This window comes from Cajanus cajan, chromosome 6 (genome assembly GCF_000230855.2).
Source record: "Cajanus cajan strain Asha chromosome 6, NIPB_CcT2T_4, whole genome shotgun sequence".
Taxonomy (NCBI): Eukaryota; Viridiplantae; Streptophyta; class Magnoliopsida; order Fabales; family Fabaceae; genus Cajanus; species Cajanus cajan.
This window is the reverse complement of record NC_138522.1, coordinates 40,820,715-40,835,753: the sequence shown is the minus strand read 5'-3', so window position 1 is coordinate 40,835,753 and position 15,039 is coordinate 40,820,715. Positions and strand designations below refer to the sequence as shown.

Sequence of the window (15,039 nt, the reverse complement as noted above, 5' to 3'; positions counted from 1 at the left end):
ACATTGAGGCTTAGCTAGCTTAGTCTAATATGTTATTATTTTAAAAGCTTTAGTTTTCTCTTCTTTTGTAATTTTGAACGTTCTTGAGAAAAGACCAAAATGTACATCTTTGTTATTTTATTTTTATTACATGACTTGAAATTTATAAATTAATTCCTAACTAGGAGGCACTGCCACCGTTGCTGGAATTAATCTATATTTTCTTTTATATGATTTCTTGAATTTTGATACTTACATGATGACTTCCTATGATTTATGAGTTACGAATGTGAATCTTCTACCTTTTGATATTTGAGACAACTATTTTATCCATGAAGGATGTTGTTTACTGTGAAAGAATTTATTTACTCAAAAAGGAAAAAAAATTTATTGTTTACATTTATTGTGTATTAATGTTGGGGTAGAGGGTGTCACAGTATATTTGTATGATGTTGTTGATTTTGTATGTGTTGATTGTATGTGATGTATATAGATGATGTATGGTGAGGTGTGGATATTGAGGGTGCGATATGGGATTAAAGCATGTTGGCTAACCTAGGACTTAAGTAGAGGAAAAATGTAATGCGTGCTAAGGTCGTAGTAAACTTATACCCAGTTGTACTATTCATAATGATGGGATTGAACTTTCCTGTTGTAAGTGACAATATTTGAGAAATTAGATGAGGGATTGGTATCCCACTTTACTGTGGTCGAGCTAGTGCTTTGGGTGAGAAAATGATTGGATTTGTTTGGTAGAATGGAGTCACTTAGACTACCCATGTTATTAGGAGATCTCTGTAGGTGAATACGTAACGATACATTGGTTGACATGTTTGCATATGGTGTATGGTATGGCATTTTCATATGCATTAATGGATATCTTGGTTGATATCATGTGAATGAGATACATGTTTACTTTAGAGTGCTTGACTTTCATGTATGTTTGTCTATAATGTTATATGATATAAAATTATTTTCTATATATACATGTTTTTGAACTCTAGCTTACCCTTCTGTTTTCATTGTGGTTTGGATTGTGATGATTATACATTATATGAGAGTAGATCAAAGCTAGGCTTAAGGAACAACTGCTGTCAAAAAGTGTGATATTTTGTTAGTGGCGGTGCTACTTTGTGTAACTTGCATAGGTGTGTTTGACTAATAGTAGGGTATATAATGTATCTTTGGGATTATTGTATTTACATGTGTACGTATGACTTGTTTAATACTGTAACATCCCAAATTTTTCTACTAATACTACAAATTATTATTATTTATTTTTGTATTTATGAAGATTATTTCCTTATAATTATTTTGATTAATTAAATGAGTTTGATTGAATTTTTAAAGGTTTTTAATAATAATCATTTATGAAAATTATTTTGTATAATATTATTAATTATGATATTTTTGTTATAATTATTATTTGAAGAAAATCATGTTTTAAATTGTATTGATATTTTATTTTGATATATATATATATACCTTATTTATTTATTTATTTATTAATCAGTAATTTGGATTTTCATAGCTCTGGAACGGGCCGTTCCACTTTGGGAACGGGCCGTTCCACTTTGGGAACAAGCCGTTCCAAATCAAGCATTCGTGGGTAAAATTTTAGCCCAGAACGGGCCGTTCCACTTTAGGAACGGGCCGTTCCGGATGTGATTTTAAAAGAACAAAGTTTGACTCAGAACGGGCCGTTCCACATTGAAACGGGCCGTTCCGAAAACCCCAGAACGGCCCGTTCTGGGAGAGGCTTTTGTACCTGTTCCGTGTGCCCAGAACGGGCTGTTCCGGATTCGGAACGGGCCGTTCTGGCCGCGGCCTGATGCCTATAAATAAAGCGTTTTGCACTCTCTAAAACTCATTTTTTCATTTTCTTATCTTTTTCCTCCTTTCTCTCTGAAGACGAAGGGGAACCTAGAGGGGACGACCAACAAGATTCGGCTCTGCTTATCGAGGTAAGGGGGGGAGTGAGAAACCTCGTTCTAGGTGTGGGATTGTATGCTGGGTAGTGGGATTGGCCCCCAATCCTGTGTTTGTTGTATGTCATATTTGTCTTGTATGTTCCAATTACATAATTAATATGCGTGTATGAATAAAAACTTTGTTTAGACTATGATTGTGGAATTTGGTACTTCTATGGGTTCCTACGGGAAACCCTAAGGGAGTGCATTGATGCTTGTATGAGTAAATTAATTGTGATAATAATTATATACGTGAATTGTCTTATTTTAAATGTTTATTGCATAAATTGGAACGCTCTATGGGTTCTTGAGAGAACCCTATAAGCAGCAGGCAAAATATAAATGTTTTCTGTTTTACCTTCTGAGTTTTCTGTTGTGTTTCTTGATATTTGCTGAGCGTAAATATGTGTCTAATTTATTAAATAAACAAGTTTTGATATGAATTAGAGTTTTATGTGGGTTTTTACGGGAAACCCTATGAGAAAACAGGCAAAATATAAATGTTTTATGTTTTACCTTCTGAGTTTTCTATTGTGTTTCTTGATATTTACTGAGCGTAAATATGTGTCTAATTTATTAAATAAACAAGTTTTGATATGAATTAGAGTGTTCTGTGGGTTCCTGTGGGAACCCTATGAGAAACAGACATATTTCTAATAGTTTCTGTTTTAGCTTCTGGTTGTTCTGTTGTATTCATTGTTGTATGAGATGTATGAATATATGTTTACTTTTGCAAATAGATGAGTTCTGATATGAACAAAAGTGCTCGGTGAAAATTGTGATTATGATGTGATAATGCGAAAGTGATGATGAAATGTAATGATGAGATGTGATGATGAAATATAATGAGGAGATGTGATGATGAGATATGTTGAGACATGATAATGTGATATGGGAATGAGACGTGAAAATGTGATATGTGTTAATGCATTGAGTCTTGTTTGACATGCATCATTTGCATAAATGTGTTAATGGTACAATATGGAATACACCGCCAGAGAAGGCCCCCTAGTGTAAAAGCTTTGGGGATTAGTCCTTGGGGATAGCTCGGTTTGGAAGTCCCAGTCTCGCCCATTGTGTGCATGGGATGTATCTTGCGCGGCTTAGCTATCCCGACGAGACTCTGGTAGTATATCCTTCTAGTGAGAGTGCGCAGAGGGTGTGACCCGGCATGTACTCCTAGACTACTCTTCGTGTATTGCTAGCGGCAATATGCCATGTGATGTTTTACTGGCGCCACATACATGATAATGTGAAGTCCGTGTCCATGCATGTGCATCCTTATTATTAAATGATGATAAATTACTATTTGTATGACTTGGATGATTGAATAAACTATTATTGTTGATTGATCTATGAGGTAACTATATTGTTTGTGTTTGGCTATCCGGTGTGCGTTCCTACACCGTGAGCCAGAGTGAGATGTTTCTCACTCCCTTCCTTTGTGTTGTTTCTCTTGTTTGATATACAGGTGATCATCAGCGTGAGGCTGAGGATGTTGGTGATGAAGCTTAGGCTTCTATGTTGGGTTTTGCTCTGATAGGACATGTGACATCGGGACATAGATAGGATTAGTTTAAAATGTTCTTATTAAATTATTTTGGAAAATTCAGTTTTATTTCTTTGTAATTTTACTGGCATGTTATTTGGATTAAGTTTATGAATGTGAACTCTTTACCCTTACGTGGTTGGAAATTTGATTTTTAATGATGAAATTTTTTTATATTTGTTTATAATTATTGTATATGTATGTTGGGGTAGAGGGTGTCACAAATACTATGATGACACTTTTATATTCATATTCTATATATGTCTATATATCTATTAGTTAAACTTTTATAATTTTAGTAAAATTAGTTTCCAATACTAGTAGTGATTTTATTTAGTGCGGTAACCAGGATGGATCGTTATACACAAAATTTGTCACAAAATCCAAGCCATGCACGTCTCTTTAAGACAACATCAAGTCTCATATCATCAATCTACCATAGAAAAACAAAGATTCAATTATTTTAGAGGAATTTAAATTTAACATGAGAGATGAGTTAAAAAAAAAGAGAGATGAGAATAAGAAAAGAGAAATTAGATGATGAAATAAAAAAAATGAAGAAAAGAAAATTAATTTTTGAATTGATTCTAAGAAACCATGTGTATATTATATAAAATAAAAGGTCTTATGCATTTATATGCATTGCATAGAAAGGATTATTTATGGTTACTAAAAGTTGTTATTGAATGAGCAATAAATAAATTATTTCTCATTAATGATTATGATAGGTTATCAATAAGACAAAAACAAAAAAAAAATGTCATTTTTTAGATTTAGCAATAAATATATGATTTGTGTAGGGATGACAATGGGGCCCCATGGGGACGGGTAATAGTAAACTCGTCCTCGCCCTGCTGAATGAAAATTGGCCCCATACCCATCCTATATCCACGCGGGTATCCATTAAGCGGGTATCCATGAATTTCTTGAATATCCACGGATATCCATGAATATCCATGGATATTTATAAATTTTTAAAAAAATTAAAAAATTATATTACAAATAATTTTAAGTTTATATTTAATGTCATTGAAATATTAAAAATAAAAATTTAATGTTAATTTTGAACTTGTATTTAACGTTAATTTTGTTGAAATACTAATAAAAATGCAAGATAATCAATAACTTAAAATACATCAATCTCACACAAGTAAGTGAAAGTCTCATATCACAAAACTACAATAATTCAATCTCATAATTCCAAACGATAGTAAATAACTTAAAATATATAAATCTTATTGGTTCAATCAAAGCTAGAAAATTAATCAAATTACATCTAACATAATTCTATGGAAAGAAAATAAGATGAGAGAATGTAGTTTTAGGGTTATGTGGTACAAGGATAATTAGGATATTTAAGAAATATTATTAAACGGGTACCCGCGGGTATGAATATTATCATACCCGCCCCCATCCCGTTTATAAACGAGTAAAAAATTATCCGTCCTCATTATCCGCGGGTACCCAATTTGTAACACCCCAATTTCCTTAAAAGGATATTTTTATTAGTAATGGCATTTTCGTAATTATTGATGGCATTTTCGTAATTTTAATAAAGGAATAAGGGTATTTCTGGGTGTCGGAACGGGCCGTTCCAAATGCAGAACGGGCCGTTCCAAAAGAAGGAATATGCTTGTTTTTAAAGACCCAGAACGGGCCTGGAACGGGCCGTTCTGGTATGGAGAACGGGCCGTTCTGGAAGCAGTACGGGGCGTTCTGTTGAGATTGAGAACGGGCCGTTCTGGTTTCAGAACGGGCCGTTCTGCTTTTTGGGAACGGGCGTTCCGATTTTGGAACGGGCCGTTCCAGTTGAGAAATTTGCCCACGTTTGAAGGATCCGGAACGGGCCGTTCCGAAATCAGTACGGCCGTTCCGGTTGCGCCAGGAGGCCTATAAATAGGGGCAGCGGGGGTGAAAATTTGGTACAGAGAAGAAGAAGTGAAAATTTTAGAGAGAGAAAGAAAAGAGAAAGAGAGAGAGAGAGAAGAGAGAGAGAGAGAAAGAAAGAAAGAGAGAGAGGGAAAGAAAAAGAGGGGATCCAGAGGAGGAGACTCTGCCCAAGTTCCAACTCCGCCTATCCAGGTAAGGGGGGGAGTGAGAACCTCGCTCAGGGGTGTGGGGATACTTGTTGGATAGTTGTTTGTCGGATTGGCCCCCAATCCTTTGTCGTTATTCTGTTTAATTTCTATTTACTCTACTTTGCTTTTTGTTGAAGGTGCCGTTGTTCTGTCTAAATTTCTATTTACTCTACTTTGCTTTTTGTTGAAGGTGTCGTTGTTCTGTCCGATTTTCTATTTATTCTACTTTGTTTTTGTTGAAAGTGCCGTTGTTCTGTCTGATTTTCTATTTACTCTACCTTTTTCTTTGTTGAAGTAATAAATGAATATGAAATTAATGTTAATAATACATGAGTTTTAATATGAATAAGAATGCTCTCTGAATCTCTGTGAATACCTATGCGGACCTTATGAGGAGTATTGATGACATGACCATGTGAAATATGGACAAATGACATGAGACCTAAGAATTGACTATTGAGACAAACTATGATTATGAGACTATGACAAATGAGGACATGATGTACTAAATGAAATTCTGTAATAAGTTAAATGTTGAGTTCATGAAATAATGAATGTATGACATGCATCATATGCATATCTTATTCCAGGTGTGCCGCTGAGGCCGCATACCAGTGATGTAACTTGCTAACGAGGTGTACCTTGGGGTCACCAGTGATGTAACATGCTAACAAGGTGTACCTTAGGGTCACCAGTGATGTAACATGCTAACAAGGTGTACCTTAGGGTCACCAGTGATGTAACTTGTAACCAGGTGTACCTTAGGGTCACCAGTGATGTAACCAGGTGTACCTTAGGGTCACCAGTGATGTAACCAGGTGTACCTTTGGGTCACCAGTGATGATATGTGAAACTTCCGTATGGCGCCACATGCATGCATTTATAAGATGAGTCCATGACATCATTGCATGATAAATGAATGTATTTGTAATATTGATGATGTATGTGTATTGTTTACATGCGACTTATATTTGTTGTGTGTGTGTGGGTGCTATCTAACCTTTATTCTTCACCTGAAACTGAGTGAGATGTTTCTCACTCCCTTGTTATTTTTGTATATGTTTTAAATTGTGTTGCAGATGATCAGCATCATGGGGATGTTGGTGATGAGGCTTAAGGCTTCAGTGGGGCATGCTCTGATAGGATGTGACGTCGGGCATAGCTTAGTCTAATATGTTATTATTTTAAAAGCTTTAATTTTCTCTTCTTATGTAATTTTGAACGTTCTTGAGAAAAGACCAAAATGTACATCTTTGTTATATTTTTATTATATGATTTGGGAGTATAAATTAATTCCTAACCAGGAGGCACTGCCACCTTTACTGGAGCTAATTTATATTTCCTTTATTATTATTTGTATATATATGATTTCTTGTTTTTCATAAATTGTATTGAAAATCTTAACTTCTTTTCTTTTATAATTTCTACACTGGAGTTATGATTTATGAGTTACGAATGTGAATCTTCTACCTTGTGATATTTGAAATATTTGTCAACTATGAAAGATTTTATTTACCCAAAAAGAAGAAAAGAAATATTTTATTGTTACATTTGTTGTATATTAATAATGGGGTAGAGGGTGTCACACAATTAGCTTATCCATTTATTATCCGTAACGAATTTTACCCACAGATACTCGCGGGTGCTGGTATTTTTGTCATCCTTAAATTTGTGTAAGAAAAAACGTGAAAAAAATTACTACATAACTAATAAAATTATATCGTAATTTTTTTAAAAACAATAAATACAATAAACTAATAAAATATACAATTACTTGAGAAACATTTGTTAGATTAACATAGTATACCGTGAATAAAATATAACGTATGTTATAAATAACGGATAAAAATATTTTTATACTTGAATTTTTATTTATTTATTTTAAAATCATCCAAAATTAATAATTAATGTTTTATCACATAATTTTATGATAAAATTATCAAATTATGTTCATTTTCTTCATCTTTATGAGTAAATTAAGAAATATAACTTGATATTTTAACCCAATTGATTATACACTCAACAATAATTCATGTGAGATAAAACTTATTATATTTAATATAATCAATTATAATATTACGTTTAATTCTTTATGTGATTTAAAGTAATTAAATATATAGTTTTAATTACTTAAAGATGTTATGACTAAATTAATTAAAATTATATGCATCACAAGACAAATATATATATATATATATATATATTTTAAGTTCTCAAAAATAGAAAGCTACTATAATTTTAAAAATTTATGTTTCTTACAATCGTAAAGATTTGAGACACACACCATTTGACATCAAACACGCATTCATTTGAGTTGCAAATTACGTGGTTTTAATTACTAGTAACATAATGTAATTAAAATTTAACCCAAAGTGAATAAATTGTTACTACTAATAATAATTAACTATAGACATTAAGGGGAGTGTATTGGATTAAGATTTTAAAGGACTTTTTTAGTTAAAAAAAATCTTGCGGATTTTAAAAGACTTTGCAGGATTTTCATGACTTTTAAGATTTTGCAGGATTCTACAAGACTTAAAATCAGGATTTTAATGGATTCTGCAAGACTTTTAAATCAGGATTTTAATGGATTCTGTGGGATTTTGTAGAATTTTCGTGGATTTTTTACATTTGATAAGATTTCATAAAAAATTTCATACATTCAAATTTAAAAAGAGTCAAAGACAAAAATAATAATAAAATAATAATATCTAAATAAATAATAATAATAATAATTCTCCATAATATTCTATCCTCTTAAATAGCATTCACCCACATATCCATAGTTATACTAGTCCTTCAAGCATTAGCGTCTTTTCGTTCTTGCTCCTGGATTTGAATAATAGGCTCAAAAATATGATCTTCATTAACTGGTAACATTGAAGATGAAGGTTCATCCACCGCTTCAATTGGAAATTCATCGGAACAACATTATTTACATAGAAAGTTATGTAGTGCTGCACATACTAACACAAGTTCTACTTGTGTCTTAAATAAAAATGGACTGAGAACAGTATTATAATATTATATATGAGCAATGAACAATAGTGCAGTATTATTAGTAGAGAAAAAATGGAGAAGACAAAAGCATAGAAAAAAAAAAAGATGAAAAACTCACTTGAAAATTATTGAAAAGTCACTTCAAACAATCCTTCAAAATCCGATGGGTTTGGATGAGATTGTTTTATGAATTTGGTATTTATAGATAACACTAGAAAGTCCTTCAAAATCCCTCTCGCACAACAATCCTTTAAAATCCTTATATTTTTGAATACTAATGGATTGTTTTTAAGTTGTAAAAAATCTCAAATGAATACCAATGGATTTTAATGGACTCTTTAAAAAATCTTGAAAATCCAGATTGAATACCACTAGATTGTTTCTAAGTGACATAAAATCCTGATTGAATACCAATGAACTTTTTTACTCAGAAAAAATCTTTTAAAATCCCACAAAATCCTAAACCAATACACCCCTATAAGTCTATTGCAAGATCTATCATATATATATATATATATATATATATATATATATATATATATATATATATATATATATATATATATATATATGATTTTCTAGTAATCATCACTAATGTTTTTCAATTGCAAAACATAATACTACCAACATTAAATAAGCGAATTTGATCACTTGCTAAAATCTTCAAAACCATTCCGATCATGTTGTCATATTATGATCAAAATAATATTATATTTAACAATTACAACACAATTATAAATTGATCAATTGCACAACATCAACAACCAATCAATATTGTGATAATAACCATCTTTGAATTATATCACTTACTTCTTAGTTATAATCTAACAATTGTGATTTTAGTACTTTATCTATATTAAGATATTAATTTTTTTTATAAGATGTAGATAATAATATAAAAATCACATCAATAGCAATTAACGAGTAATAAAAATTCAATAGAAAAAAATATAATATACTCATTATTTGAAATTGAAATTAATAGCCAAACAAAAATAAGTTAAATAGCAAAGTAGGCTTTGATACCAAATGTAAGAAAAATTAAAACTATAGTGTATAACTTATAACAACGAAAACGTATCTCTTGTATTCATTGCTATCAAACTTTGTAACAATATTTAGATATTTAGAGAAATAAAGCGAACTCATCTAGTCTTTGTCTTTCCTTAAACTTATTAGATTATGGAAGTATGAAACATTACAAATGTTTTTATAAGTAAGACCAAGGACCATATGCCTTATTATCATAATAGTCTTGTATTTGTTTCTCATTAAGAACCAATAAAATAAGCAAATTATGACTCTTATAATAGCTTATTATTTTGGAACAACTCCTTATAATCAAGCAATTAGTTAGATTAAAAGGTAATTAAATTAAACATAAATTATATGAGTCACATAATTTTTTTTTCTCCAATAAATGAGACTTGAACATTTCTTAAAAGATCACCTAATTTGGACCTTTTCATTAAGATGGAAATAAATTTTGGTTTTCATACTATAAACAACAATTATGGATCTGTTGTCAAAATTTTCAACATTGCAAAGAATATCTTAAATGATTAATTATAACGAAATATATGACATTGTGAACCTATGATGTTGAAAATAAAAACTTCAAAATTTTCTTTTTTCTAAATTATTTACTTAGACAACATTGTACATATATCTCATTAGTTGTTTTATCTCTTCTAATTATATTTTGATTCGTATTATATATATTTCTTTTTATCTCTTTTTACTTCTTTTTTCTTTTTCTTTTAAACTTTAGCATTTTTCAGACAAAATTAGATTACTACATCATAAAATTAACCAAAAACATCATAAATTTTATCATGTAGAATCAAACCTTCTTGAAAGAAAAAAGGATCAAATACTCCCAAATAGATAAAATTGCACAATGGACAAAATAGTGATAGTGATGCATGTCTTTTTAAGACAACATTAAATCTATTTTAATTAATAAAACTATAGTTTTATTATATTATTACAATTTCAATTTATTATAATTAATTTTTTTTACATAAATTTCTATTATAATTTCTTACACGTTAAATATTTTTTTACGTGAATTTTATGAAAAAAAAAATATTTAGCATAATTTCATAATGTGATTATTGAATCAGATTGCAAATTGATAGTGTGAGTCAGATTTATAGTGATGAGAAAGATATTTTTGAGTGTGATATGATTCTCAATCAAATTAGAGAGATTTTGAGATATTCTCCTTTTATTATTGTTATTCAATAGAGTAGAAAAGGAAGTAATTTGATAGCATATTCTTTAACTAGAAATTTTATTTTGTTCGATTTTGAGAATATTCATAATGAAATTTCTTATTATATTTAGAATATTATTTTAATTGAAAGAATCTGATTTTGTTGGTGTAAAAAAAAATAGCATAATTTTTCTTATTTATATTATATAAAAAAAAGTTTACATGGATTTTCGTTACCATTTCCTATACATGATTCTTTACGAGAATTTTGTAAAATAAATTAGCATAATTATATTATTATTTCTATTTTAAAATTACTCATAATTAATATTTTATTATGTTATTATAGTTTAAATTTTTTATAATTAATATTCTTTTAGTAAATCTCTTAGAGAAACAATATTAAGATTTATCAAAAGGAATTATATAAAACAAGAAAAATTAATACATGGAGCATTTATGGTGAAGTTGTTTGCAAGTAAGATAAGATAAGATGAATAAATCGTGAAAATGTGAAAAAAGAAAGTCAAAATTAAAATCAATTATTTAAATATGGTAAACAACGTTATCTTGTTATTTGGTCCGAACTTGTATTTTTTGTAACATGAATTTGACACTTTCTGTAACCATAAAATGTTATTTTGGTGGACATATATCCCTTGACATAAAAGTTGAACTTATTTTAGTGAATTTTTGTTGATTCTTAGTTTCCAAGTAAATTCTTAAGTCAAATTGATCACCAGTTTTGACTAACTATTAAGTAGACAATATTGTTTATTATGTGAATTTTTAACGTACCATTAACTCTCTACTTGATAATTATAGGAGTGTCATTTTCTATTTACCATTTTGTGAAACAAATTTTTTTTAAATTTCTACAAATTAGGACCTATGATCAAATCCGACATTCCTTATATTTTATATTTTTCTATACATACTTATGTTAAAATTGAAATGAATTTTTTATAATAATTTTTTTAAAAGGGTTAATGATTGACTTTATTTTTGCATGAAGCTGTATACTAATATAAATTTATTAGTTTTTAAAAAGAATCTGCAAAGGAATCGCATGAAAAAAATAAAATCTGAAGAAATATTTTTCTACCTATGGTTTTTGTCGATTTGTAGTTAAAGTGAAAATTTCTCCCATTTTCAAACATCCTAAACGAATGAATATGCGAACAAAAGGAGAAAAAAATAAAAAGTAAATCAATTTTTTGAAGGAAGATTTAATTTTTAAAAAATTATTTTATTTTCCGAAAACCACATTTAATCTCACAAACTAGATGCCCACTTTCTTTATAGGTATAGAGAAATGTTATATCCTCAACTCAAGCAATGTATATAAGAGTGAATCACCAACATATTATCATACTTAAATTTATAAGAGCGATACTTGTTGGACACATAAACTGTCCAAACATCTAATTATCATTCTTTATTTTTAATTTTATCTCTTTCTTTCGATCATAAAATTAAAAGTTGGTAAACATGGACTCCAAGTGCGGAAGAACGTTGTTTGCTATGACAACGATTTTACTAATCCAAATATTCCCCCTTACAAGTAAGTTGCACACAATTTTATGTCTATGATGATTTCGTTTACTACGATGCCTTTTTATTTATTTATTTATTTTATTTTATAAAACTAATTGTTTTATTAATCCAAGAAATCAAGTTTAGATCATAAGATGTGACTAAATTAGACACAACTTTATTCCCTCCGGTTTGTTTTGAGGTTAAAAAATCATTCCTAGCACTTTTTTTATATAATAAAAATACACGTGTTGTAATGTAAATTTACGGTTAGATTACTTTTTACATATATTCAAATTACGTTTCATGGGACAAAATGAGTTATCACTTAACAACTCCTAATGTAAAGTTTACAATTTTTATAAATTAAGTTCGAAATTCATTTCACACTTCTTTAAATAAATTTAAATTAACGTGTAATGTATTTTGTTAAAAAAAAAAAAGAGGAAAAATTGAGATTCTTTGTTTATAAATGTCTAATTTTTCTAAAATTTGATATTAATAATTATTAAGATGATAACAAAATATTCAACTTGAAATTTCATATTTACAAAATATTATCGAGTGGAATAACTTTGACAATAAGTACTTTTGAAATGCCTTGATCTCTATACCATACAATGTATAATTAATAAGTCATTAGTTTGAGTAAAATTACATTTTATTTTCTTACATTACACTAAAATTTACTATAAGTAATAATTATTTAATAACTATAAACTAATTACCTCTATTTTATTATAATAAAAATATTAATGATTAATTAATAATACATTAAAAATATATTTACACTACACCAAAATTTACTATTAACATAATGTTAATAAAATAAATGTTTCTATAAATTTATTATTTAATAAAAATATTAATAACTAATAAATATATTTATAAAAATAATTATTGAAAATGATTGATAAAAAGATAAGAGTAACTTTTAATTCATTTTATTGAGAAAAATTTAAATCGCACATTGATTAAAGATAAAATAAATAAAAAGTATATAAGTAGATGACAACTCTCACTTTATAAATTGATTTTATAAGATTGAATTAGACTCATAACTTATTATTTTAAGATCGTATCAAATCATCTATCATTTATTTATGAGAAAACTTAAATCTCATGTCGACTAAAAATTAAAGAATATATATAAGTAAAAAATAACTAAACTCTAAACTCTTATCTTATAATTCTATTTCTATAGAGATTATTCATCAATTAACATATAATACTTTATTCTAATAAGATGCTAAAAAAATTTCAATATTTTGCTGAGGCTTTGTTTGTGGTATTCGTGAATTATTGCAGGTGCTCAATCAATCGGTGTGAATCTTGGGTTGAAAGGGAACAACCTTCCTTCGGCAAAAGAAATCGTGGCACTGTACGAGAAATACAAGATACGATCCCTCCGAATCTTCGAGCCAAACCACGAACTTCTGGAAGCCCTTCGAGGTTCAACTTTGGTGGTAGCTATTGGAACACGAGACGAAGACGTACCAAACATAGCACAAGACATAGACGCAGCCAACGCATGGGTCCAAACCAACGTCGTTCCATACTTGTACAACGTCAATATCGGGTACATAAACTTGGGTAACGAGGTCACACCAGGTCCTATATCACCATACGTTCCAAATGCTATAAAAAATATGATAAACGCACTCACTAAGGCTGGCATACACAAAGACATAAAGGTGTCCGCAATTCTAAAGGATAATGTCTTAGCATCTTCTTTTCCACCTTCAGCAGGAGCATTCAGCGCTGACACAGCAAGCGTTATCAAAGAGATTGTAGCCATTTTGTTGCAACATGGTTCACCCATTAATATCAACACGTACCCTTACTATGCTTATGCCTCTGACCCGCAACACATTTCTCTAGACTATGCATTGTTTAAGTCAAAAAGTCCTGTGGTTACTGATGGAAGCTTCCAGTACTATAATTTGTTTGATGCACAGCTTGATGCTTATCATGCTGCGTTTGAGAAGATTGGTGTGTCCAATATAACTCTCACTGTCACCGAAACTGGTTGGCCCACTGCGGGTAATGAGCCCTACACAACCATACAAAACGCTGCGGATTACAACAAAAACTTGATCGCTCATGTGAAATCAGGGAAAGGGACACCAAGGAGACTTGGCCAAGGTTTGAATGTTTTTATTTTTGAAACGTTCAATGAAAATCTCAAGGCACCTGGAATTGAGAACAACTTTGGAGTCTTCTATCCAAATAAGGATCCCGTGTATCCCTTGTTTTAATTTCTTTTTCCTATTGTATACTACTACAATAAAGATTGATTGAGTCCAACTCCTAGCAATTATCTCAACTTGGCTCATTGTTTTAGTTTGATTCAACGGAATATAACACGATTTAATAAATTATACTATTGGTGTAAGAGTTATTCTTCTGTTAATCAATTACACATTTTTTTAGTATAACTTATTATCAAAATTAACAAATTTTCGTATTTTGTGAAAGATAGGTTTTACGGTGCATATCCTTTTTTTAATGATATATATAATCAGTGTTATATAATTTATTAGTTGTGTTGCACTTTCTGTCCTTTTACATAACTAAACATATATCACGAGATTAAAATCATATTTAATTTCTATGATCTTTTAAATATATAATTTTCTTCCTCAAATTTTTATTACAAGTTTGATCTTTATAGGTTTCTAAATTAAGTAATATTAGTCGACCACTAAC

The 15,039-nt window shown here is 29.6% G+C and overlaps 1 protein-coding gene across 1 annotated transcript; it reads left to right on the top strand.

The window, feature by feature from the left end:
* The first annotated feature begins 11,810 nt into the window (after positions 1–11,810).
* LOC109796271 (glucan endo-1,3-beta-glucosidase) lies at positions 11,811–14,588 on the top strand. The gene is made up of 2 exons (XM_083076204.1): positions 11,811–12,358; positions 13,639–14,588. Exons 1-2 carry the CDS (start codon positions 12,286–12,288, stop codon positions 14,586–14,588), a joined length of 1,023 nt encoding a protein of 340 aa, XP_082932330.1. The 5' UTR covers positions 11,811–12,285.
* Positions 14,589–15,039: the final 451 nt, after the last annotated feature.

Coding starts and splice junctions, on each gene's coding strand:
- LOC109796271 (XM_083076204.1), top strand. CDS start 12,286: ATGGACTCCAAGTGCGGAAGAACGTTGTTTGCTATGACAACGATTTTA. Junction 12,359..13,638: donor CCAAATATTCCCCCTTACAA/GTAAGTTGCACA, acceptor GAATTATTGCAG/GTGCTCAATCAATCGGTGTG.